This window comes from Balaenoptera borealis (assembly GCF_965194805.1).
Source record: "Balaenoptera borealis genome assembly, chromosome: 3".
NCBI lineage: Eukaryota > Metazoa > Chordata > Mammalia > Artiodactyla > Balaenopteridae > Balaenoptera > Balaenoptera borealis.
In genome coordinates, this window is record NC_138866.1 from 37,958,421 (window position 1) to 37,985,616 (window position 27,196).

Here is a 27,196-nt window from a genome sequence, read left to right on the forward strand (position 1 = left end):
CATTTTTTGTTCTAAATCTGTGAAAAATGCCATTGGTAATTTGGTAAGGATTGCATTGAATCTGTAGATTGCTTTGGGTAGTACAGACATTTTCACAATACTGATTCTTCTACTTCAAGAACATGGTATATTTCTCCATCTGTTTGTGTCATCTTCGATTTCTTTCACCAATATCTTATAGTATTCTGCATACAGGTCTTTTGCCTCCTTAGGTAGGTTTATTCCTAGGTATTTTATTCTTTTTGTTGCAGTGGTAAATGGGATTGTTTCCTTAATTTCTCTTTCTGATCTTTCATTGTTAGTGTATAGGAATGCAAGAGATTTCTGTGCATTAATTTTGTATCCTGCAACTTAATAAATTTATTGATTAGCTCTAGTAGTTTTCTGGTGGCCTCTTTAGGATTTTCTATGTATAGTATCATGTCTTCTGCAAACAGTGATAGTTTTACTTCTTCTTTTCCAATTTGGATTCATTTATTTCTTTTTCTTCTCTGATTGCCGTGGCTAGGACTTCCAAAACTATGTTGAATAATAGTGGTGAGAATGGACACCCTTGTCTTATTCCTGACTTTAGAGGAAATGCTCTCAGTTTTTCACTATTGAGAATGATATTTGCTGTGGATTTGTCATATATGGCCTATATTATGTTGAAGTTGTTTCCCTCTATGTCCATTTCTGGAGACTTTGCATCATAAATGGGTGTTGAATTTTGTCAAAACCTTTTTCTGCATCTATTAAGGTGACCATATGGTTTTATTCTTCAATTTGTTAATATGGTGATTCACATTGATTGATTTGCATATATTGAGGAATACTTGCATCCCTGGGATAAATCCCACTTGATCATGGTGTATGATCCTTTAAACGTGTTGTTGGATTCAGTTTGCTAGTATTTTGTTGAGAATTTTTGCATTATGTTCATCAGTGATATTAGCCTGTAATTTTCTTTTTATGTGATATATTTGTCTGGTTTTGGTGTCAGGGTGATGGTGGTCTTGTAGAATAAGCTTGGGAGTGTTCCTCCCTCTTCAATTTTTTGGAAGAGTTGGAAAAGGATAGGTGTTAATCCTTCTCTAAATGTTTGATAGAATTCACCTGTGAAACCATCTGGTCCTGGACTTTTGTTTGTTGGAAGATTTTTAATCACAGTTTCAATTTCATTACTTGTGATCAGTGTGTTCATATTTTCTATTTCTTCCTGGTGCAGTCTAGGAAGGTTGTACTTATCTAAGAATTTGTCCATTTCTTCCAGGTTGTCCATTTTATTGACATAGAGTTGCTTGTAGTAATCTCTTATGATCCTTTGCATTTCTGCAATGTTAGTTGTAACTTCTTTTTCATTTCTAATTTTATTAATTTGAGTCCTCTCCCTTTTTTTCTTGATAAGTCTGGCTAAAAATTTATCAGTTTTGTTTATCTTCTCAAAGAACCAGCTTTTAGTTTCATTGATCTTTGCTATTGTTTTCTTTGTTTCTATTTCACTTATTTCTGCTCTGATCTTTATGATTTCTTTCCTTCTACTAACTTTGGGGTGTTGTTTTGTTCTTTTTTCTCTAGTTGCTTTAGGTGTAAGTTTAGTTTGTTTATTTGAGATTTTTCTTTTTTCTTGAGGTAGGATTGTATTGCTATAAAAGTCCCTCTTAGAACTGCTTTTGCTGCATCCCATTGGTTTTGGGTTGTCGTGTTTTCATTGTCACTTGTTTCTAAGTATTGTTTGATTTCCTCTTTGATTTCTTCAGTACTTTCTTCGTTATTTAGCAACGTATTGTTTAGCCTCCATGTGTTTGGTTTTTTTTACAGTTTTTTTTTCCTGTAATTGATTTCTAATCTCATAGTGTTGTGGTTGGAAATGATGCTTGATACGGTTTCAGTTTTCTTAAATTTACCGAGGCTTGATTTGTGAAGCAAGATGTGATCTATCCTGGAGAGTGTTCTGTGTGCACTTGAGAAGAACGTGTATTCCGCTGTTTTCAGATAGAATGTTCTATAAATATCAATTAAGTCTATCTGTTCTAGTGTGTCATTTAAGGCTTGTGTTTCCTTATTAATTTTCTGTCTGGATGATCTATACATTGGTGTAAGTGGAGTGTTAAAATCCCCTACTATTATTGTATTACTGTCGATTTCCCCTTTTATGGCTGTTAGCGTTTGCCTTATGTATTGAGGTGCTCCTATGTTGGGTGCATAAATATTTACAATTGTTATATCTTCTTCTTGGATTAATCCCTTGATCATTATGTAGTGTCTTTCCTTGTCTCTTGTAATAGTTTTTATTTTAAAGTCTATTTTGTTTGGTATGAGTATTGCTACTCCAGCTGTCTTTTGATTTCCATTTGCATGGAATATCTTTTTCCATCCCCTCACTTTCAGTCTGTATGTGTCCCTAGGTCTGAAGTGGGTCTCTAGTAGAGAGCATATATATGGGTCTTGTTTTTGTATCCATTCAGCCAGTCTGTGTCTTTTGGTTGAAGCATTTAATCCATTTACATTTAAAGTAATTATCAATATGTATGTTCCTATTACCATTTTCTTTATTGTTTTCAATTGTTTTTGTAGGTCTTTTTCTTCTCTTGTGTTTCCCAGCTAGAGAAGTTCCTTTAGCATTTGTTGTAATGCTAGTTTGGTGGTGCTGAATTCTCTTAGCTTTTTCTTGTCTGTAAAGCTTTTGAATTCTGTGTCAAATCTGAATGAGATCATTTCTGGATACGGTAATCTTTGTTGTAGGTTTTTCCCTTTCATCACTTTAAATATGTCCTGCTACTCCCTTCTGGCCTGCAATATTTCTGCTGAAAAATCTGCTGATAACTTTATGGGGATTCCCTTGTAGATTATTTGTTGCTTTTCCCTTGCTGCTTTTAATATTTTTTCTTTGTATTTAATTTTTGTTAGTTTAATTAATATGTGTCTCGGTGTGTTTCTCCTTGGGTTTATCCTGTATGGGACTCTTTGTGCTTCCTGGACTTGATTGACTGCTTCCTTTCCCATGTCAGGGAAGTTTTTGACTATAATCTCTTCAAATATTTTCTCAGACTCTTTCTCTTTCTCTTCTTCTTCTGGGACCCCTATAATTCAAATGTTGGTGCGTTTAATGTTATCCCAGAGGTCTCTGAGGCTGTCCTCATTTCTTTTCATTCTTTTTTCTTTATTTTACTCTTACAGCAGTTATTTCCACCATTCTGTCTTCCAGCTCACTTACCCGTTCTTCTGCCTCAGTTATTCTGCTATTGATTCCTTCTAGTGTATTTTGCATTTCAGTAATTGTGTTGTTCATTACTGTGTGTTTGTTCTTTAGTCCTTCTAGGTCCTTGTTAACTATTTCTTGTATCTTAACCCGTGCCTCCATTCTATTTCTGAGATCTTGGATCATCTTTACTATCATTACTCTGAATTCTTTTTCAGGTAGATTGCCCATTTCCTCCTCATTGATTTGGTCTTGTGGGTTTCTACCTTGCTCCTTTGTCTGCAACATATTTCTCTGTCATCTCATTTTGCCTAACTTACTGTGTTTATGGTCTCCTTTCTGCAAACTGCAGGGGTGTAGTACCTCTTGCTTCTGTTGTCGGCCCCCTGGTGGGTGAAATTGGTCCAGGGGCTTGTGTAGGCTTCTGGGTAGGAGGGACTGGTGCCTGTGCTGTGGTTGTTGGAGCTGAGTCTTTTCCCTCTGATGGGCAGGGCCACATCAGGTGGTGTGCTTTGGCGTGTCTGTGAGCTTAGTATGACTTTAGGCAGCCTATCTGCTGATGGGTGGGTTTGTGTTCCTATCTTGCTGGTTGTTTGGCATGAGGTGTCCAGCACAGGAGCCTGCAGGCAGTTGGGTGGAGCTGGGTCTTGGTGTTGCGATAGATACTCCCGCAGGCTGGGGAGGGTAGGCGGCCACAACTGGGGTGTGAACAAATTGCCTGTGGCAGCATAGACCAGCAGGCAGTTGCAACAGACTGGGGCATGCTGGCTCTCACTCCAGGCTTATTTTGTACTAGTTCATAATCTCAGAAGAGAAAGTTTCTCTTTCCAGTAGTTTCAATAAAAGTTCTGTGGTTGATGCTCACTGGAAAGTGCTGAGTTGCTTTCAATCTTTGTGTTACAGCCTCCTTTGCTGCTGTGATGACCCTGGCCAGAGCTACCTCCTCAGCATGTCTTGCTGCCTCCATGACCCCAGCACGGGCAGCCAGAAACCCCATTTGTCTTTGTTAAGTCTGAATTATACATTTTTAATCACATATTTTAAGGTTTCCTATTATTATGAATTTCCCTTTTTCTAGTTCTCTTACCTAGAAAGCTTTCCTCCTTCTTCTCACTGAGGGTACCCATCAAAGGGGACAAATAGAGGCTTATGTCCAGTTCACAATAATCTCACCAATTGATGTCCTTGCCTTGGACCTATGACTGTCCAAAGAAGACTTCTTTTCTTAATTCTCACAAAGATGCCAAAGTGGCTAGTGGCAGCTCTGGTGAGAAGATAATTAGGATTTCAACTGTATTTGTGATCTTTTCTTTACAACAGTGAGGCAAATGCTACAATAGAAAAAGCATATGGTGGCACTAGAAGAAGACACAGGAGGGGCTCTTTACTAAGTCTTGGAGAATCAAAGAAGGCCTTTTGGAAGAAATGATATCTAATCTAGGATCTGAAAGAATATGCCTGGTGATATAGGATGTGGGTAAAGGAAGAAAGAGAGAGCATGGTAAGCACAAGGAACAAAAAGGAGTGTAGGGAGCAAGGAAGTATGAGGATGTGGGGTTGCAATGGGGAATGGTGAGCGTCAAGACTGGATAAGTAAGCAAGAGTCTGATAGGGAAGGCTAAAGAAAGCCTAGCTAAGGGCTTTGGACTTTTACCTGAGGACAAAGAGGAACTTAGAAGGGTGACATAGATAGATTGATGCTTTAAGAGCTTTAGCTACAGTGCAGGGTGAAGAATGAATTGGGTGGAGCTTGGAGATGGAGATGGAGAGGAGTATGGCACGAAAACTGTAAGCAGCAAGACAAGTTTAAATGACTGTTGCAGTAATCCAAGTGGAAGATAAGACCCTGCAGTGTTTATTACTGTACCATAACCTAGTCTATCCTGACTGATACAAATTATGAATATGCTTTAGATACATGAAATTGGGGTAACAATAATTCTCAACCCTGATCTGACCTTGAGCAGTGCCAATGGTGATAGTAAAAAGTGGGCTCTTTAAGACATCTCTAGATGGTAGAATGAAGAGGATTGCCTGCCAGGGGTAGGGATAAAGAAGCATTGAAGTTATTGACTTGACAACTAAGTGGATGGAGGTGGTACACACTAGATGCAGAGAATGCTTGGGCAGGCTGCAAGATGATACACTTGTTTTGGATATGTTGAATTTGGGATCCCTGTGAAATTGCCACATAAAGAAAGTCAGTCAGCACATAGGTAGGCATGTCTAGAGTTACAGGAAAGAGAGCTATATTTTGGAATCCAGAAATTTGTGGATTTCCATATATTCATATCTTTCCTATAAGGATTGGGGACAGCAATTCCTGTTATCAAACACATTAATGTCTATGCAGCAAAATATATCAATATTCACAGCAAGTGGGATAAAGAAAAAGTACAAATAGCTTCATGACAATTCAGGTCAGCCTTTTCTGACAAATGAGTTTGTGACAAATTTATGAAAAAAAAAGTTTAGGATTTCAGAGTGTTCAATTTTAGAAATGTTGATACAAGACTGCCTACCTGTACTATCTCATTTAATTATTAAATCAACCATATGAGGTGGGGACTATTACTGTTCTCTTTTTACTAATAAAGGAACTCAGGCACACATAGGTTAACTAAAATGCTGAGGTCACACAATCATTATTCAAAACCAGGCAGTCTAAGGCAGGAGAATATTTCAAGTAGATGGGGGTTGGAACAGAGTCAACCATCATAGGCAGGTAAAGTGAAATTAAGAATGAAATTGCCTCACTTGATTTGGCAATTAACAAAAGGAAGGCAGCTTAAGGGAAGTAGTGGGGTGGAGGCCAATCCGTGGTGGGTTAAGGAGTAGATAGGAGACAAGGAAGTGGAGACACCTACTACAGACTACCCTTCTGAGAAACTGACATGAAGGGATGGGAGAGATGGAACAAAAGCTGGACTGAAAGTTGAGTTAAGAAAGCATTCTTAAAGCTTATTAGATGTTGAAGAGAGAGGAATGAGGGGACAGTCAGTAAAGTGAAGTCCCTCCAGAGGCATGAGTTAATAGGGTCCAGAGTGCTAGTGGAGGGATGTTGAGGGGAATTGCCTCCTATTCACCTAGAAGAAAGAAGAAAAAGAAGAGAGAGCCAAGGCAGGAAGTCTAAGAATTGACAACATCACCTATTCTCTGTAAGTCATCTTCTGAGACTGAGAGGTGGGAAGGTTACATCTGAGATGTGAAAAGACAGAAAAAGCTTTGAGAAAGCTACTGTAGAGAATGGAATGGATAGTTGACTAGGGATGTGGATAAGGATTGGGCTGCATAGAGAGGCAACTTGATTATGGAGGCCTTGAGTTTATGGTGCATCAGTCTTGGAGGTTTTGTGATTCTCTCCTGAGAAGCTCAGCAGCTACAACTATGAAGAAACTCACAGGTGGATATATGAGGGTTGAGTCTTTGCTGGATAGGTGTAACCATAGGTCTGATCCGTGAGAGTTGGGGATCTCGGCACAATATCTAAATCCCAGAGATTCTCATAAAGTGCAGCATTGCTCTAGGACAATGGTTCTTAACTTTAATGCACGTTGAAATCACCTGGGGAACTTTAAAAACTACTGATGTCTGAGTCTCATGCTCAGAAATCCTGATATACTTGGTCTGGGGGCTGTGGCCTGGACATTGGGATTTTTATAAGCTCCCCAGGTGATTCTAGTGTATAGTCAGGGAATTATTCCCCTAATTTCCTGTACCTAAAGTAAGTTCATAATCTGTACCAGTCAGGATAGATTAAGGTACAGTACAGTAAGAAACAGTGCCAAAATCTCAGTGTCTTAGCACAACAGAAGTTTATTTCCTGCTTATATAATGTCTACCTCAGGTCTAGGTAACTATTCCTGCAATTGTTATCCCTGTGTTGCTTGGCATTCCATAGTCACTGAGGTAGCGGAAGAGGAGCATCAAGAACTGAGTCCTGGCTCTTATCTGCTTTTACTAGGAAGTAATACATGTCACCTCCATTCACATTTCACTGACCAGAATTAGTTTATGGCCATAAATAATTTCAAGGAAGTGGAGAAGGCACCTGGTTATTGGTGAGCATTAGTAGTGACCACCACCTAGAGTTACTACTGTAAATGAAAGTAGAAGGGGATGAAAAGTGTTATTTACTTAAGAAACACTTACATGGTCCTTGTTACATGCCAGATACTATTTAATAGCTATCGAATAGGATCTCATTTAGTCCTCGTGACAGCCCTACTAAATAGGTCATTTTTAATCCCCATTTTACAGCAAGGGAAATTGAGGCTAAATAACTTGCCCTAGGTTATATAAGTGGCAGGGGCAAGATTAAATTACAGGCCGTCTGGGTCCAGAGTTGAAGCACTGAACCTCTATACAATACAACCTCTATTCTGCTTTCTCTCAACTTAGATTTTGGTGTGGGGGAAGGAGAAGGAGGAAGGTTATAAGTTTAAGTGTGGGACTGTGCAAGCAAAGGAATCAAACAATCATTTGGATATTTCATTGCTAGAGCACGGGTAGGGCTCTGGGGGAGGCAGAGAGTGAGATTCGGAAAATAGACTGGGAAGGAGGAAATGTTTGGACTGACACTACTGCTGATGACACCACTCCTGGAGGCCAGGATGGAGAGCAACTTCTGGCTTTCTGTTTTCTTCCTTCTGCCATTTCTCCTTCAGAGCCACCCATTTAGCATCTGAAGATTGCACCTTAGACCTCTGCTGAGGTTAGCTCAGAAACAGAGAGCAGGGTTAGAGAGAAAAATCATCCCCCTAGAGAGCAGTGGGTGGGCCATTTTCACATAAGGGATCAAACATTGTCAGATTGGACCTATTTTTAATGCATTTTTGAGAGTTTATACATAATTACAGCTACTGTCAAATAAACTATATCTTAAATCCTCAAAGGAGGATGTGCTTGATAAAAGAATCCTTCAGCAAACCTATAGTAATTACAAACCATCATTTCCTAGTATATCAGTTTTCTAACTCTTCACTCTTGTCTTGGTTACTGTTAAACTGGAACACACCTGCAGCCTCAGCCAGCTTTCCTTCATTTCATAGCAGTGACTTAGGAGTTCGCGAACACCTCTGGGTATTGGAACTCTTCGTTCTCACAGACAACACCACTCTAATTACAATACCCCAAGACAGAAGAAAAGGACAAATGCTTCTGCTTTGAAATGGAATCTCTGCAAGGAAACAAACAAAAAGAAGCCCTTTGTGTGACACTGAAGCTTTTTGATTCCTGTCTCTCTCACCTGTACATGCTGTGGCTTGGTTACAACAACTCTGTCTGCAAAACACTTATAAAATGCTGTACTGGCACCTGCTGCAATCTGCCAGCACATTCCTTAGGGCCAGTCAGTACATACGGTGCCGGTGCTGCTCTGTTTTCCTTAACTCTCTGTTGATTAGGAGCTATTGCAAGTGATTACCAGCTGTTGCAAGTGATTCTCTCTAGTGCTGCAAAACCAGTGATGGCAATAGAGATAATTGGATGTTGCTGGTTGTTACCACACTATGCCAACATCAGATTATTTTCTGTTATTTACAAGGAGCTCTCACCACAGGATTAGAAGACCCAGTTCTAGTCATAATGTACGTCTAAAGCACTGTGTCATCTTGGATTAGGCACTTCATCTCTCTGGGTCTTGTTTTTTTCTTCTGTAAAATGAAAATTTAAAGTAGAGGATTAAGAAAAGTGTGTAAACCAAGGATTTGACACTTTATAATGACCATTTTTTTTTACAATAATTAAAATAATTCCAAAGTTATAATGCTATGCAATTATTAAGGACAAAGAAGAAAGGATAAATGTCATTTTAATTAAATCTGCAGATGGAAATAAATGGGGAAGTTCTACCAGTAATTGTGTGACTGTGTCTTAACAGAGTCCAAAAGAGTTTCCTCTTTGGGAAGCGTGAGCTAATACACCCAGAGATGAGTGATTAGGAACAGGGATATTTATACTAGATGGGAAATGCTGGGAAGCTGAGATTTTATATCAATACCCAGAGGCGAGATGTGGGCAGCTGATGATGTGCAAAAGAACATACAGATTTGAGATATCTTCTGTTAATGGTGATGATGGATTCATCATATGTTAGAAGTCTAGGATAGCAGTCTATGAAATATATATGTTTATTTTTATACATATTTATATATATTTTATTTTAATTTTATATACATATAAAATCAGCCTGCTTGTTCACCACTTCATTCTGGGAATGGCTGATTAGTCATGGTCTGTACCGTAGCCTAGTCGACATAAACACAGGTCACACAAGACCCACCAGAGGAGAGGCAAAATCCAATTGTGTGTCTAAGCTCAGGTTTCGAGTTCCCCTTCCCCTTGAGGCAGGAGATAGGTGGGCTCCAGGCTAGACATTTACAACTGGCCTCCTGTTCACACTTCCTGGGGTGAGAAGAAGATGGGCTCCAGGCCGGACGTTCATTACCAGCCCCGTGTTTACATTTCCTGAAGCAAGAGACAAACGGACTCCAGGACTACATATTTATGACTGGACTCCTGTCTATATTTCGAGATCTGCACCTCGATATAGAAACCAGCAACAGAAATAGGGTAAATAACCGGACATTGGACATTTTTATGGCAGGGACAGAGTGGGACTAAACCCTGTTAAAAGGTCAAGAGGTCATACATTTCCCATCCTTGGGGCAAGGGAAACATTGCACATATGCAGAAAGGCTCCTTGGGGGTCAAAAAGGGCCCATAATATGTGATGCTAAGGCCGTCCCATAGGCCTCCGGGCTGTAATCCATCTTGGAAAAAAGTTGCTCACGCATGTTGGGGAGGGTCCTAGGGCAGGGCAGGTGTGGAAAAAGAAACCAGATAATTGGCCAAAGGTAAACAAAGATCTGGAAGAACTGCGGTATATAGATGACTTAACCACTTCTTTACTACGCTCCTCCTCATTAGGGAGGACGCCCACCCCCTTTCTCTCCAGGTGTGCATCTCTGCCTTGCTTTTGTCTTAACTAAACAAACTGTTTCTCTGTGTGCTCTCCCACTTGCTGTTGTGCTGTGTCTTTAATAATAAACTTTGTACCTGTTTTTTTTTAACATCTTTATTGAAGTATAATTGCTTTACAATGGTGTGTTAGTTTCTGCTTTATACCAAAGTGAATCAGTTATACATATACATATATCCCCATATCTCTTCCCTCTTGCATCTCCCTCCCTCCCACCCTCCCTATCCCACCCCTCTAGGTAGTCACAAAGCACCGAGCTGATCTTGCTGTGCTATGTGGCTGCTTCCCACTAGCTATCTATTTTACGTTTGGTAGTGTATGTATGTCCATGCCACTCTCTCACTTTGTCCCAGCTTACCCTTCCCCCTCCCTGTGTCCTCAAGTCCATTCTCTAGTAGGTCTGCGTCTTTATTGCTGTCTTGCCCCTAGGTTCTTCATGACCATTTTTTTTTTTTTTAAGAGTCCATATATGTGTTAGCATACGGTATTTGTTTTTCTCTTTCTGACTTACTTCACTCTGTATGACAGACTCTAGGTCCATCCACTTCACTACAAATAACTCAATTTCGTTTCTTTTTATGGCTGAGTAATATTCCATTGTATATATGTGTCACATCTTCTTTATCCATTCATCCGACAATGGACATTTAGGTTGCTTCCATGTCCTGGCTATTGTAAATAGAGCTGCAATGAACATTTTGGTACATGACTCTTTTTGAATTATGGTTTTCTCCGGGTATATGCCCAGTAGTGGGGTTGCTGGGTCGTATGGTAGTTCTATTTTTAGTTTTTTAAGGAACCTCCATACTGTTCTCCATAGTGGCTGTATCAATTTACATTCCCACCAACAGTGCAAGAGTGTTCCCTTTTCTCCACACCCTCTCCAGCATTTATTGTTTGTAGATTTTTTGATGATGGCCATTCTGACCGTTGTGAGATGATATCTCATTGCAGTTTTGATTTGCATTTCTCTAATGATTAATGATGTTGAGCATTCTTTCATGTGTTTGTTGGCAATCTGTACATCTTCTTTGGAGAAATGTCTATTTAAGTCTTCTGCCCATTTTTGGATTGGGTTGTTTGTTTTTTGATATTGAGCTGCATGTAACTGTTTTTACAGTTTTTGCCTCTGTGAGAAATGCATTTTTCACTGGGGGCAAGAGCCAGGGGGTGTGGTGGCTAGGATTCCTGGTTTTCATCCAGGCTACCCAGGTTCAATTCCTGGGCAGGGAATTAAGATCTCGCTTCACACCACCACTCACCGCTGCCTGTCCGAGATCACCCTTGTACACACCCGGTCAACTGCAGGAAGGGAGCTGTAACCTCAGCCACATCTCTGACTCCTGTCATGGCAGGCCAACCACAAGGATCCAATCTGTGCCTGAGTCCCTTGTTATTTAACTAAAGACACCCCAACGCATTTAGAAGGCAGTCTATCTGTAGGGAAATAAACTTGCACCACCAGCCGTGCTTGGGGTAGAAAGCAAGGTTAGACTAGTGTTATTCTACCGAGTCTCTTGATTTTGTGCGGAAAGAATCCTAGCAGAGCAAACTGCTCTTTACCTCGCATCAACCTTCTGGGTTTGCTCAGCTGCCCAAGCACTGCAGGAACGGGTGGAAATTTCAGAGGAGAGGGAGAAAAGGATCCTAAGATAAAGCCTGGATTCTGGCTGTGTATTTATGTGTCTCTCAGCTACAGGCAACAGGCCCTTACACCGACAGCTCTGGAGAGGCGGTGATGGTAACCTGAGGCCAGTGATTGGTAATCTAGGGGTTTAGGCGAGACACCGCCCCCACTCCCCCATCCCCCTTCCTCCCTGCCCAGGGTAGGAGCCGAGCAGGAGTTGTTTTCTCTGACCCCTGCCGGGGAGATTCCCGCTGTCTCCGGGTAACCTAGCCTTGACCTTTCCTAACAGGGGTTATCTAGCATATTCTTATCTAGCAAAAGGGGACGCCCCCATCCAACTCTCCTTTCGCCTTGCCTTCCTGCCTAACACTTTGCCTCGCCACCAACCTCTGACCTGGCCGCAGCGCACTTTGTCCTCACTCCTTGACCCTGTTTATGCAGTCGTCCTTTCTAGACAGGCCCGGGCGAAGCCTCTGGAGGGGAATCCGTAGGTCAGTTCTTCTCAAACTTGAGCGGGCATAATATTTATCAGGAGGGCTTGTTAAAACATTGTTGGCCCTCGCTCCCAGAGTTCCCGGTTTCCTAGCTCTTGGATAGAGCCTGATAATTTGCATTTTTAACAAGTTCTTAGGAGATGCCGCCAGTCCGGGACCACTTTGAGAACCACCGCCTTAGATAAAAGAAGGTGCCGGTGCCGCGGCGTGAGCTCCTCCATTTCTTTCCATCTCTTTCCCCGGTCCCTTCGCACTTATGCTATTTTCCCTTCTCCGTCATAGACTCTGGCTTTTGGACTCTGTTTCTAGCGGTTCCCCTCTTGTCGCCGGTTCCGAGCGTTGTTAGAGAAAATTCCTGCCCACACTCCCCAGTCCTGTGCAACGTCGCCCCCCCCCCCACCCCCCGCCTTTACTGTTTTTCCACAGCAAACGCTGCCCGCTGCACTCTCCCTCTCTCGGGTGTGAATTATTCACTCTCTTCCCTTACTCCTTGCATTAAGTGCAAGCTTTCCCTCAACTTAGCAGTGGCTGGGCTCGCTGCTCGCCTGTGCGCTCCGCAGCCCTGGGAAGCGTCCCTGTACTGCCGCCACGCTCCTCCGCGCGCCAGACCCAGCCTGGGGCGCCCGGGCCATTCCCGCTCCTGCTCTGCGCTCAGACCCTATCTGGCTCGGGCTCCAAGGTGTGGGCCAGGGCGGGTGCTGAAATCGCCTCTGTTGAGCTTCGGGCGCCGAAGCCCAGAGGGGGGCGGTAGCAGCGTCAGGTGGCTGCTCTGCGTCCCCGCGCGCCGCTCAGTCAGTCCCTGCTGCGCCCTCAGCCCGGACTGGAGCGGGAGATGATCAACACCTCCGCCCCGGCAGCTGCGTCCCCGGGAGCAGCCGGGACTCGGGACCTTGGCAGGAGAAACTGAGATGTGACCCCCTCCGACTGCCCATTGCCCTCTTTGGCATCCTGCCTGCTTCTCCCACTTCCTCTCCCACTCCACGGCCCCACTGGACAGCGAGCGTTTGCCTCGATCTCCGGGGAGAGAGGAGCGGCCACCAGGCGCACAGCCGGGCTGAAGTTGGGCTCAGCTGGGCAGCGCTGATCCGGCTGCGCCAGTGGGGTAGGCTAGGAAGTGGGAGAGGAGGGCGCAGTAGAGGGTCTGGGAGATAGGGCTTTGAGTGGGCTTTTCCTGCTCCCCCGGCCCCGGGGTCGGGGCAGGGGGAAAAATGCTGAGCCCGCGCCTAGGTGATCGCCGCCGCGACAGCAGCCTCAGCAACAGCTTCAGCATCAGCACCGGCGGGACAGCGACAGCGGGGGCGGCGCAGGCGCACTGTGCCCCGCGGAGCCTGCAGTTCCCGAGCCCCGTGTGCGGCACCGCCACAGTCTGGGCAGCGGCGGCCGGGGGAGCGCTACTACCATGAACTGCCTGGTCCTCCTCCCCAGAGCTGCTCATCCGGGTCGGGCTGGAGACACAGTCAGGGGACCCCGTCGCCGCCGCCGCGCCCCCTCTTCTTTCGGCTCGATCTTCTCTTCCACCTTTTCCTCTTCTTCCTCCACCTTCTCTTCTTGCGTTCCCCCCTCCCCCGCCGCGGATCCTGGCCGCTGCTCTCCAGACCCAGGATGCCGGGGGGCAAGAGAGGGCTGGTGGCACCGCAGAACACATTTTTGGAGAACATCGTCAGGCGCTCCAGCGGTAAGAAGAGTTGCAGTCAGAACACCCCTCCACCTCCATCCTGCCCACCCACGCCCCCCATCCTCCCCGTCCCATCCCTCTCCCAAGGCGGGAGGGGGACGCAGACCGCCCTACCTGGCGGCTGCAGTTACAAGATGGACCTGATTTTAGGTGGGAGTGGGAATGAGGTGGCCGAGGAAAGTTAGTTGCATCCCCTCCCCAAGACGTACTCTCCCCCCTCCCACCTGTCCAGAGCCCAGAACCGCAGGAAGCCAAGAGGGAGCAGCGGCTAGGGTGTAGGTACATCTGGAGAACAGAGTTGAGTTTCGCTATGTTGAGGGATATCTTTTTTGTTCATCGTTTCCCCACATTTTTAAACAAGTAGGCTGAAGAGACTGATCAAATTCTTAGAGTTAATCTCAGTGGAAGGGTTCCCTCAAGTTGGGAATGGCTGTGAAAGTGGCTACTTAAGATTTAGTTTCTGGAATGGCTTTCAGGCCCAACGGGCACCGCTGAAAGGAGCCTTGTGTATGAGAGGGTAGTTGGAGTTGAACCTAAGAAAGAGAGTCAGTTCTGGAAAAATGGGAAGGCAATTATTATGGTCAAATTTGTGTTTAAAGTTTTTTTTAAATTTTATTTTGCATTGGTCTGTATTGATCTATATGATATATTTGATTTGACTTAAACAGGAGAAATGTAGAAGGGAAGCAATAGCTACTGTGCTTTTAAAGTAACTAGAGAAAGAATTTTAAAAATGCCATTCTACCTTGCTATTGATGTTAGGGTTTTCTTGCCTTAAAGTGTCTTTGAATTGCCATCCATTTATGCATTCATTTCGTCTAAGATATCGAAATGGGGATGGTTATATATTTCACATTTTAGGACCTTATAAACTTTGCATTTTACTGAAATATACATTTTCTACTTGCTTTCAAATCTTTTATATAATTTTCAATTTTACAAGCAAGATATGTAAAATATCCTTTAAAGTTTTTTGTTTTTTGTTTTTTTCCTTCAGAGGCCTGTTATTATATTTTGAGATCCTTTGCTTGCAGAATTATGAGAAAGACATTTCTGCATATTGATTACAGTAGATTTTGGACCAAAGCAATGGAAATACTCTATGCAATTCCATAATCATTGTTTATTCATTCATTCATTCGTTCATTCAATGAAACAATATTTATTTGGGTGCCTTATACAAGAGACACTCTGTGGGGTCCTTCGGATAAAAAAATGATTAAGACATTTCTGCTCTCAAAAAGCTCCCTCCTTAGTGGCAAGACAGAGGCACACTCAAATGATAATAAATAATTAAATACAATTATGCTCTTCCTGAATTGGTAGATTAGGTTATATTAATTCTTAGGATATGATCTCTTCTAAAACTAGGCTTGCAAATATTTCCCCTGATTTAGGGACTATATGTTAAGTGTCCCAAGGTATTTTTCATCAATCTCTGACATGGTATTTGGTTTTCATTTGAGGCTTTTGACTTTATTTCTTTGCATTTGGTCAATGCCTGATACTATACAAGTCTTGAACAGACTTTTTTGGGTTCCAAAAAAAAAAATAGCTAATAGGCCTGGTTTAGTGTAAAAAAAAAAAAAACTATAATACTTTTAGCCATTCCAGTGTGATTTCAAATGTGTTTGATTTTTTATGATAATATAAAATATAAATTCCTCATGGTAGCCAATGTCTATGTTTATACATTACTTTCTTATATTAATATTGTACAGAAACCTAGAGTACAAGGAGATATTACTGTTAAAACAACCAGTTTGGGAAATTTAAAGGTTATTGGAATTAGCTATTTAAGGTATATCAGTCTGTTTTTCAACTTTCTCATCCTCTTGGGTTATTTCAACTCCATGCAATTTGGTCTGTGAGAGGACTTTTCAGAGAAGGCCTTAAAGAATAAAATCTGGAGGCTCTCTATTGCTCTGCGTGGTAACCAGAAAGTAGATGAGAATTCCTTGGCTGAAGTTTACTCATATAGCATCTTTGGGTGAAACTTCTCATACATACCGGAACTATGAGCCAGTTTTTAGAATATCTTTTATTTCTGATATACCATGAAATTAAGACTTACCTTATGTGGCTTAGAAAGAGCTGCTTCCATTGCCTCCATTTTAAATCTACCATCCAAGTCAATGAATGTTTTATCTTTTTTACACTTCATGTTATAATTGCTTCACTGGTTTAATGTTTCTTTCCATGGATAGCACCAAGTACAAATGAAAATTGATCTGTTTTTGCATTTTAAATATCACCTCTAATTGCTTATGGCTAACTTTTAATACCACTACTCAAAACCTCTGAGCTTTGTTTGAAATGTGTTAGATATTTGAGGAAAGTATATGAGCATGTATATGTAATCAATAAAAGAAAGTCTCAGTGCCACTTGTACAGGAAGAACCTCAGAAATTGAGAATTACAGTATTAAATTTCTCTACACTTTTATGTGCGAGTATCCCACACTTGTTGCCATTTCTATATGATTTGGCAGAGAAATAGAAAAATTCATTCTGAGAAATTGTTTGAGATTAACAGAAAATTCCCTTCAGGGTTCTCACAGATGGATTGAGTTTGTCACCGTGAAGATTTCATTATTCATTAACTTAACAACTTTGAAAGTGAAGTATTGGCAGAGCTTTAGTGGAAAAGAAAAGAGGCAGCACTCCTAATCTAGCTAAGAATTGAAGAAAGATGGGTTACTTTTACCCCATGAAGTGCTTCTTTTTCTGATACAACATCATTTTCTTCTTATGAAAATATCAGATCTTTTAGTGAGAGTCGGAGTAGAAGCATATCTAGAGATACACACAGATAAACATACAGACAGGTATCTACCCAGACACAAAGGTAGATGCAGAGGAAGAAAACTCTCTCTCTGTCTCACCACATAGAAAGAGCAAAAGAGAGATGTAAAAAGTAGCAGAAATACAGGGAGAGAGGGAAGGAGAGAGAGGGAGGGAAGGAGCATGGGAGGGAGAGGGAGGGGGAGAGAGAGAGAGAGAGAGAGGGAGAAAAGGAGGGATACTAGATATGAAAGGGCAATGGACACCAAGAGAAAAGGTCAAGTTTTATTTGTCTACGGTGATCATTAATGAGCTGAAATCTCTGCCAATTAGAAATCTATCAGAAAACTTCTTGATGGAGAAAAAAAGAGCAAGAAGTGTGGTATATTTGGGTATAGCTTTTAAACATGAGGATATTCTAATAAAGTTCCAAACTCCTCAGTTGCAATTTCCCAGAATAACAGTGCTGTATTCTTTGCCTTAGAGTAGCACTGTAGCCTATTTGCTGTTATTTTACACCTCTTGAGACTGGCTTTTTATTTTCCTTGTTTAGTTGACAGAGTCTGTTATGGGAAAGCATTTCAAATTGTCACTGGTGATTCAAAGTCTATAAAATAAAATAATGAGGGCCATTGAGTAGGATGGATACAAACATATCTTATAGCCAAATCCCAAAATAGTAGAAGTAGGGAATTCCTCTCTTTAGTTTTAAGATAAAAGATAAGATCATTTTTAGACAAATAAAAGGAATTACAATCATTCTTAACATGTGATTCTAGTAGGTATAGGGTACACATTATTACTCCAAGAAATTGTAAAGGTCAAAAGCATAAATGCAATAGCAAGGTTTAGATACATTTTTGGCCAGTAGAATCAAAATATGTTGCTAGGAAGGGAAAGTTTGGGAACCATGTGGTGAGTTCATTACCTGCGTGCAGTGTCTCATAGAAGGCCCCCGTCCAAAATGCCGACTGACCGAATCTGTGTCTGGAACATTATCAGGCCATCTTCCCTTATTTAAACCTTGCATAGTATTTATGCGAGCTATTCACCAATATATTTTGGGGCGTAGGGAGCAGTACACTTACGGGTAGAAGGTAGGTACCTGAAAGAAAGCAACAGTTTTTTAAGACTTTTAGGTGGAATTTTAGATTAAAACAAAACAAAACAAAACATTTCCAAGGCCTTCAATCTGATTATTGCTTTGGGCAGTACATTTTATATATATGTTGTCTTTGATTCCTTAACAAATAGGCAGAAATGATTAGTTTGGGTGACAGTAAACCTGGTTGCCATCTCGAAAATTTTTAACTATAAAAATAATGTCTTTTAAATTAGAATTTACTGTTCTTAAATATTTTAAACATTATGAAAAACTAGAAATGTTTTTCTCTTTAGAGAAAAAAGGGGCCCAGGAAAGAAGAAAACAGAAAAGGCAGTATTTTATGAACCACTTAACCTTCAAGAGAAGAAGTTGAGTATACTCAGTTTTTCATTTTGCCTGAAATACCTGGTTGCACAAGCACTTTCTTTACTCAGTGCTCTTACCTATAGGAAAATCCAAAATCATTTTTGTGCTATAATTAATATTTGTAAAAACTAAGATCTTAAATGAGAACCTATGGGAGGGGAAATAAGAGAACTCGTGATTTAAAAACAAAACAGAAAAGAAATAATAACTCATAATTCTCATCCAATTAAAAAAATTGTGGAAAACAAATGGATTATTGTGGGGTTTTTTGGTATAGAGTACTTGATATTTTTTCTTGAAAGATCTAAAATACTATTCAGGAAATGTTGATAAAACCACTTAGAGTTTGAAGCTTTGGTTTACCCAGGTCTTATAATGTATCACTTTTACCTTTAAAATATCATAGAGATTGAAATTATACTGACCACTTCCTAAATTATATTTATAAGTAAGCCAGAGGATTGTCCCTTGCTTTAGAGTACACACTGCCTTGTATAACAAATGCAGTGCTTTGTTGACTAGCGAGTTGCTTGTCCCAGGACATTCTTGTGTTCATTAGAAATTGCTCTGGTTGTTTATCTTTTGCTTGATTCCAGAAGTAGAGTATATAAGAAATCCCCGTGCCTGGCCATCTGTCAACTGCCCTACTAAAAGAAACATAAAGCAGTATTTTTGTTAATAGAAGGGAGTGGCTATGATTGTTTTAACTGATGGTGACTGAGTACATTTCTATAAAGGAGTCTTTTAGTTTAGTCAATATTTATCTTTTACTTTCATTGTTAATAACAGCTGCTTGGTAGCATGGAGGAACAACGCTTCCACCTTCTCTCCAGTGTCTGGTCTAGGAAAAGTTGTACTGTTCTCCAGAGCGCTGTAGTTAAGATTCACCACAAGAGGGCACTATAGGTCCTGCCACAGGTGAACTAAGTAGTTAATATCTTTCTGTTTCTCTTTTCTGTCCTTTTCCTCAAGTTTGATTGGGGGTTAAAATCAACGCAGTTAGTTCTTACTCTTGGCAGAAAATATCTAAAACACAAGACATATAGGAAAGTGAAATGAAGAAAGGAATTGCAATCTTATATTAGTTAATGGTGACCTACGTTTTGTGACTGAATGTGATATTAGTAAAAGCAGTTTATGGAAACAAATTCAAATAAATTTTAGACTAGTAGAGTATTTACTTTAGCAGATGAACAAAATTTTATTGTAATAAATCACCTCAGTGTGGTGATAATATGTATGAAATATAAAGTTTTGCAGAATAATAATGTATAATGTTCATAACTAGAAGGATGAATATATTTTCTATTTCAACAAAAATTTTCCTCATCAGATGTCTTGATATAATTTTGATTAAGTTGGTGAAGTAGAATCAGTTCATGACAGTGCTTTGATCTTATTAAAAGGTAGTTTACAGATTTACAGTTACTTACTTAGGGTATTATATGATTCTAGTATTTTGATGTTATCCAAACTTTAAAAATAAAATACAGAGCTAAAGTAAATATTCTTCAAAGTTCTTCAAATTTATTAAACTCTCCAAAAAATATGATTGGAGACATATTACTTTAGGAGGTTCTATTTCCTGTCAGTCATCAAGTCTGAATCTTGGTTTTAGGGATTTTTTTCTTTTTGGTAGGGTTAGAAACCATATTTTGAGAGATGCTCTGAAATGTCTCAAACAAAATCATTTTTAATGGGAAAAATTAAAATATGCCATACAGCACTTCTATGAAGAACAGAGATACATAGTGAAATCAAATGAACATGAATAACAAGTCACAAAACCAGTGGTAATTATTGTGGAAATTGAGGTCAAAGAAAGTAGTCTTGATGTGCTGTAAGAAATGGACATTTGTAAAACATTTTTCTTTACTCATAGAATTTTTAAAACTACAGTCATATGTTCTCACCACACACACGATAAAAGAAAACACTAGCTATGTGAGATGATGGACATGTTAATTAGCTTGATTGTATACGTATATCAAACCATCAAGTTGTACACTTTAAATATATACAATTTTTATTTGTCAGTTATACCTCAACAAGGCTGAAAAAAAAATCCTTAGTGTGTTCCACTAAATACCCTAGCTTAATAATGTATGATATAACTCCTCTTCATTATTGAAGAGTGACTAAAAAGAGTAAATATTCTCATTTTATATAATATAGAAGTTTTAATATTGGAAAGGCTTGGTCTTGAAAGATACTTGATCAAATGAGGGCTGTGACAATATTGTCACATATATCAGTGTGTTAGATGTTATTTTAGTGTTTGGTTGTTTATGGATACTGTTACTAATACAGAGAAATATTTGTGTACATTCTAGATAGTAGTTTTGTGATATGTTGAGTTTTCACATGGGAAAAGATAGGAAAAGTAAATAAAAAGTGAAATAGTTTATAAAGGAAGAGTGGTTGCAAAGCTGTTTGAAATTTTATTGAAATGGATTTCTTTCTTTCTTGGGTATGGTCCCATCAGAGAAACATAAGTACAAAGTCCTATTGATTTCACAAGTTATATGATTTGAGATCCGAGCTTAGGTGCACAATCAGTTTCTAGAGGTAATGACATGTAACTGGGACGTTGTGGAAGTGTTGGTATGTGGACTAAGCTTCTTGAGGATATGGGTTATACCTTACACATGCACATAGCACTAAGTACTAGTTGAATAAATGTTTTTTTGCTATTGCCTCCTAAATTAACCAAGTCTAGAATTGATTTTTTTCTGAAACACTGCTGATGAAATCTATTAAGTAAGCTTGTATCAGTAATTGTATAGTTTAAAATATTTAGGTAACTAATGTGTATATCTGAAAATGGAAATCATATTGTACAGGGAAAATCAGATGGGACTCATGAGAGCATGAGAGGTGGATGTGTATGTGATCTCACACTCATCTCTTATTCCAACTTGATGTACAGCTGAAATATTTCCTATCATTTTTGTTCTAATCTCCAAGGGCTTAAAAGATAGACTTTTATACAGGAAATAACTGTTTAGAAATTTGTTGATCCTAATTATTGTTTTAAAAACGATTTTGCAGTTAGGAGTTATTGATGGTTAACTTTTATCCTTGGGAATCGATCCGTACCAGTTTATGTATCTTCTGAGTGAGTTCTGCCTTGAGAAGCAGCTTGCAGTCCTGTGCACTATCCAGACGAAGAGGCAGAGTAGATTTTGGCTTTTTAGAGGCTGCACGGCCAGCCTCAGATCACCAAGTTTAACTGAAAATCAAGCGACTCACTTAGATTGAGGGCAAATTTCATCTTTATCCTGATCTTTTCTGTAAGCCTTTTCTGTCTGCTGGCATATTTTTGATTTGGGATAAATTATAGCACAATGAGTTTATTTTCATATATTTATGGCATTGAGAGAATAGAGGAATTTTTCAATGAGGGCTAAATAATCCCAGAATAAACTCCCCTAAAAATAACTCCCATCCTTTTGCTTGATGTTCATACTCTTTCTAGTTAATCATTCACTAATTCAACATATACTGTTGAGTGCCCACTATGTGCTAGGCTCTGATATAAGCACTGGGGATGCACATTGAACACAATGATAAAAATAACATTTCTCCTATTTTTTTTTTCTTTCTGTGAGGGGCAGTGTGCACACTGGTTAGGCACCATAGGTTCTGGAGGCTCGCGTTAAAGTCCTGGCTCTGATGCTTTTTAGCTCTGTGACTTATCTATACCTAGTTTTCTCCTTTGCAAAATGCAAGTAATAAAAGTGCCTAGCTTACGGTGTTGGAGTGAGGATTAAATGAGGAAATACAAGCAAAGTGCTGAGAACAGTGTCTGGCACATAACAAGCACCGTATCAGTATCAGTGTGGTTAGTTATTGTTATTAGTTAGATGTTTAAAACTTTGAATGCACCTTCTGTAGTTCATGCCTTTAATTCTTGGTCACCATTTCCTTTTGCACCTCTTTTCAATGGATTTCTGTGTAAAACGTAATGTTGAAACTTCTAGAAGTTTACAGGTGAGCATTCTTCTTGTGAATCCAAAAATCTTTTATTTGTCCATATTTTTCTGGCTCTGTAGGATTTAAGACTCTGCTCCCCTACCCTCTCCACATGAGTTCATCTTTTGGCTTTCATGACTTTTCACTTTCTCCTGCCCTTTTCCCTTTCTTTTTCTATACCCTTTCTATTCCTTTTCTATCCCCTTTCTCCTCCCCTCTCCTCCTCTTCCCTCTCCTGAAGGATGTTTGTCATTCAGGTTCAACCTTCAGCTGTCTTTCTTACATCTTTATCCTCCTTTTCAGAGCAAGTTTGTCCTTGGTCATAATTTAAAATGTATCCTTTCTGTTCTCCAGTCCTGTATTTCCAGTGGCCTATAGAATTTCTCTTGTACACCTCACAAGTTATCTAAAACTCATTGTGGCCAGAGAATTGAATTTATCATTGGTTTTGGCTTCAAATAGACTTACTTTTTTGGTATTTCCCCATTTTTGTCAAAGGTGTCTTTAATATTTTAATCTTTTAGTCTAGAAATCTTAGGGTCATTTTTGGCTTCCCACTCAGTGTAATATTAGTCTTACTTGCTAACCAGATTACTGATCCCTAGGGGTAAGAATTTTGCCAAGTAGTTTTTTCTTACCCTTTATAAGCGCTGTGTGCCAAGTGAGTGATTCCTGCCCATTCACTCTACTGACTCAGGGCATGAAACATGTCCATTACTGATATCATATACAGCCAATGTGTATAAGTATGATGGACCAAAGGAGGAGTTACAGGTTGAAAGAAGAGTTGCCTCACTACTGGGCCCAGAAACAAAAGATGTCCTCTGAGAGTGAGGAATGAAAGGTGTGATACCTTCTCCTTGTTCATTCCCAAGCAGCCTCTTTTTCCACTAGAGCAACCATCGTCAAGGTAACTGGTCATCTTTCTGGAGCTCTGTGGGGCAGAGAACAGTGCTCTGAACAGAGCAAAGGCATTTCCATCTTGTCTTGACACAGACTTCCGTCCTGACTCTAGCCATTACTCTTGGTGACATCCTAGGGCTCTACAGGATTATAGTAACTACCTTGTGGGTTTGCTGGGAAGATTCAGCAAACCCACAAATGTAGCAGATCTTGCACTGTGCCTCATCATAGCAAGGGCTTAATAAATGTTCACCTGTTCCTATTTTCTCTGAGGTAGGGGAGATTTACTTTTCTTTTCTTTTTTTTTAACCTGAAGAAAGCAAAGTATTAAATAGTTAAGGCTTTCCTAAGTCTTAAACTGGTGGATCTGAGATTAAAGGCATTTAGATTCACTTTACCAAGGGCTTACTTATTTGGAGAAAAAAACCAAAACCCAAACAAACAAATAAACACCACTCTTTCCCCCAACAAAAAAACTACTACTTACAGTCAAAGAAACATCAGTTCTTTTTACCTCAATAATTGGCAGTGCTTGGAGAAGCTGAAGAAGAAGGCAGAAATTCAGCCTCTTTTTGTAACTGCCTCAGTGAAATCTGGCCAAAGGAGAGAAATGAATTGAATTTGTGATCTGTATCTTTCCCTTGAACAATTAGCTCCTAATGCATAGATAGTAGAAATTAAAAAAAAAATAAGACAAAGCTTTAGAAAATTAATCGGATTGTAAATGCATTCAGAAAAGCCTCATTTCTACTTTTTCTACCAGGTGTGGAGCTTAGACTAGTCTTTTAATTGAAATTCTCCATTAGTTATCTTGCTATTAGTGTTTGATTGCCTTAAAAGGTTAACTTCAAAGAAAATAGAATCCCTTTAGAACAGCTGTAGTTCATTTGCAAAAACAAGGTTTGCTTATTTGCAGGATTGAAAAATGATGCTTAAACATTAAAAATGTAAAACTTTATTCCCCCTGACAAACATATCTTGACTGATTTAGCTTTTATCCAAGATTATATAACTAGCGAATGTTTTAAGTCCTTAGGTGTTTTAAGAAATGTCATTGTAATGAAATTCAGTAAAAATTTGTTCTTATCAACAGCAGGGTGAAGGTTTTCTGTTGTACTATGAGACTATGAATCTCATAGGCCATTATTGCAGTTATCTTTTACTTTTAATGATTCTGACGCATATACTTTTTAGAAACACATCTTTCATGAACAAAACACCAGTGATTAAAAGTAGAAACTTTGAATTGTTGAACATTTTTGTGTGTGTAGAAATATTTTCTATAACAAAATTGCTATTATTCCTACCATTAGAATTTCAGGAATATAAGTTAAAGTATCTCATGAATTCTGAACCACTTTGGCTAGATGGAAAAATGATGAATTTAATGCCATCAAAGAAACACAGAAACTTAAAAGTGTACCTTTGATCTTGAAGGAGATGAAAAGTGAAGGCATATTTTTATCTTTGATGACAGCTGAACAAGTTTGAATAAATTAACAGATATTTTTTGCATATTTCCAACTCCCACAGTGATGGTCTGCTTAATGTTGCCAATTAATACTATATAATAATTAGTTTCATTGTGGAATGAGACAGGTACAAAGTGTATGTGTCTACACACACACACACACATACACACACACACACATTTCCTTGATATAGAGCTGTAGGATAAAGGTGTATTTGTAAGGACATGAAACATACCAGTTTTATATTCTGTTATTGACATAGTAGAAGTGGGTAATTGAACCTACCAGAAATCAACATTGTGGATGTGGGCATGACATATAAATTATTTATGCTTTTGTTTAGCCATCTGTGCCAGGATTTTATTTAACCCAAATAAAAATGTGCTATATGTGCTTCAGGGATTGTTCTGCTGTTACTGTTCTCTGAAACTTAAATATATCTATAGATATCACTCACCCACTTAAGACAAGTTTAAAAAGTAATGTATGCTCCATGACTTAAATTCACAAGTTTCCAGAGTTCAGGGAAATCTGTGTCGGAACACCTAATTTTAATTTTTTTACAGAATTGTCAGTTCTTTGAAGAAAAATACCTAGCATAATTCTTATCTATATTCTTGACAATGTCTACCATTGCTCTAGTAATTACTTATTGGCCGTATGACTTTAAATAGGAATAAGAATTTTTATATTTGATCATTCAACAAACTTTTGTAGGTATACAGTGATGAACCAACAGACATCGTCCCTGCCCTCATGGAACTTGGAGTCTGGTGGGAAGATAGGTGTTCAACAAACCCAAACAAAATATAAATTACAGACTGTGGTAAGCACTTTGAAGGAAAAAGGGAGGGTGCTGTGATCAAGTGTAACAGAAACTAATTTTAATTGGGAGATGGTGTCAGGGAAGACATTTCTAAGGAAGTAGTGTTGAATTGAGGCCTAAAGTAAGAGGTAACTAGATGATGAGTGGGCAGAAGAATATTTCAGGCAAAGAGAAAACATGTGAACCATCCTAAGGAGGAAAGAGAAAACGAGTGGCTAAGTTTGTGAAGCTTAAAAGCCAGTGTAGTTGGATTGCAGTGGGCAAAAAAAGAGGAAGGTGGGAAACAAGGGTGGAGAGACAGTTAGAGGCTTGACTATTCCGGATAAGGCTTTTGCATTGTATTCCAAGTGCAGTGGACAGATCTCCTGGCCACAGGGGTCACTTGCTGTATAACAGCAAGTTGGGTTGGAGGGAGGAACAGTGACAGTAGGGGACCAGCCAGGAGACTGTTGCAATTGTCCAGGCAAGAGATGATGGTGGGTTGGCCTGGGAAGTAACAGTAGAGAAGGAGAGAAGTGTGGATGTCTCTGCTGTAGAATTATTAGGGTTTAGTGTTGAATTGGATGGCATGAATGAAGAGGTGTGAAGGATGGCTTTCAGGGTTTTGGCTCAAGCATCGGGCATAGAGAGAGGTAAGGATGGAGATGAAAACTGAGATGAGAAAACTGGGAGATTGCCAGGTTTGTAGTGAAGCTCTAGAGATTACCTGCATTATCACTTTGTTATCTAGCTCCCTTTTCATTCCCTTGAAGTAAATAAGAATGCAGCCAAAGAGAGCTTAGTTCAGTGAGACTGTGTACAGAGGTGATTTCTGTATTCTCCTTACAGAGGTTCAGAAGAGTATTACAGGCCAGATAACTAGCTTGGTCCGTCTGGTTGTTCTTGTGGATTAGAAATATGTAACTTCAGATTTTAACAGGAGGCTGGTTCAGATGAGAAACAAAGTAAATTTTTTTTTTGTATGTATGTATGTATGTATGTATGTATGTTTCCGAAGTAGGTTTTTTAAATTGAGGTATGGTCGATTTACAATATTATATTAGTTTCAGGTGTACAACTTAGTGCTTCAAAATTTTTATAGATTATACTCCACTTACAGTTATTATAAAATATTGGCAATATTCCCTGTGCTATACAATATATCCTTGTAGCTTAGTTATTTTATACACAGTAGTTTGTAGCTCTTAATCTCCTACGCCTCTCCCCACTAGTAACCACTTAGTTTGTTCTCTCTATCCAAGGTAAAATTTTGAATAAAACCAAGATTCCCAAACCAAATCTAACTTTATAATGAATATTTGACAATCAGCATTGTTGAAATACCCTCTTCAATACTTTTTAGAAAACATTAGTGATTGTTGCATGAGCTTCATTGTGTTGCTTTTAAGCTCCAAGTTTCCATTCTTGGCCACTGATTTTTGGAATGTGAATTCTTTAGCTCTTTGAATCAGAGAATTGCGGAGGGTGGGGTAATACTTGGAACTGTGAGCACCTGCACTCAAGTCCTTCCCTCATGGAGGCCCCGGGGTTCTGCGAGAGTGGCTGCAAATAGCCCTTAGCTCAATTTACCGGTTTCTGCCTATACTTCACCTCTGCTGGAGGAGGTCTATGCCAGGGTTTTAGGGCTTTCAGAATAAAGGTGATGATTTCTGGGTGGTGTGCTTCTCCAAGGTTAGGACTAAATGAATATAATGTGAGGGAAAATCCCGTTGACTTTTCTCAGAATCAGCACTAGACCTTGGAAATAGTATAAATTAGTGAATGTGTTTTATTCAGTGTGTTTGGTTTCTTTTTGTGAAGTCTTTTC

General features: G+C 39.6%; 1 protein-coding gene across 2 annotated transcripts in view; it reads left to right on the forward strand.

The window, feature by feature from the left end:
* Window positions 1-12,752: 12,752 nt before the first annotated feature.
* Window positions 12,753-27,196, forward strand: part of KCNH5 (potassium voltage-gated channel subfamily H member 5) — a 332,299-nt gene continuing 317,855 nt past the window's right edge. Inside the window, exon 1 of one of the 2 annotated variants that reach the window (XM_082386478.1) lies at window positions 12,753-13,959. In XM_082386478.1, coding sequence (XP_082242604.1) covers window positions 13,887-13,959 — 73 coding nt within the window. In that variant the 5' untranslated portion in view covers window positions 12,753-13,886. Of the gene's footprint in view, window positions 13,960-14,062; window positions 18,216-27,196 lie in introns of those variants that run through there. The other variant, XM_082386477.1, reaches the window with a different exon arrangement.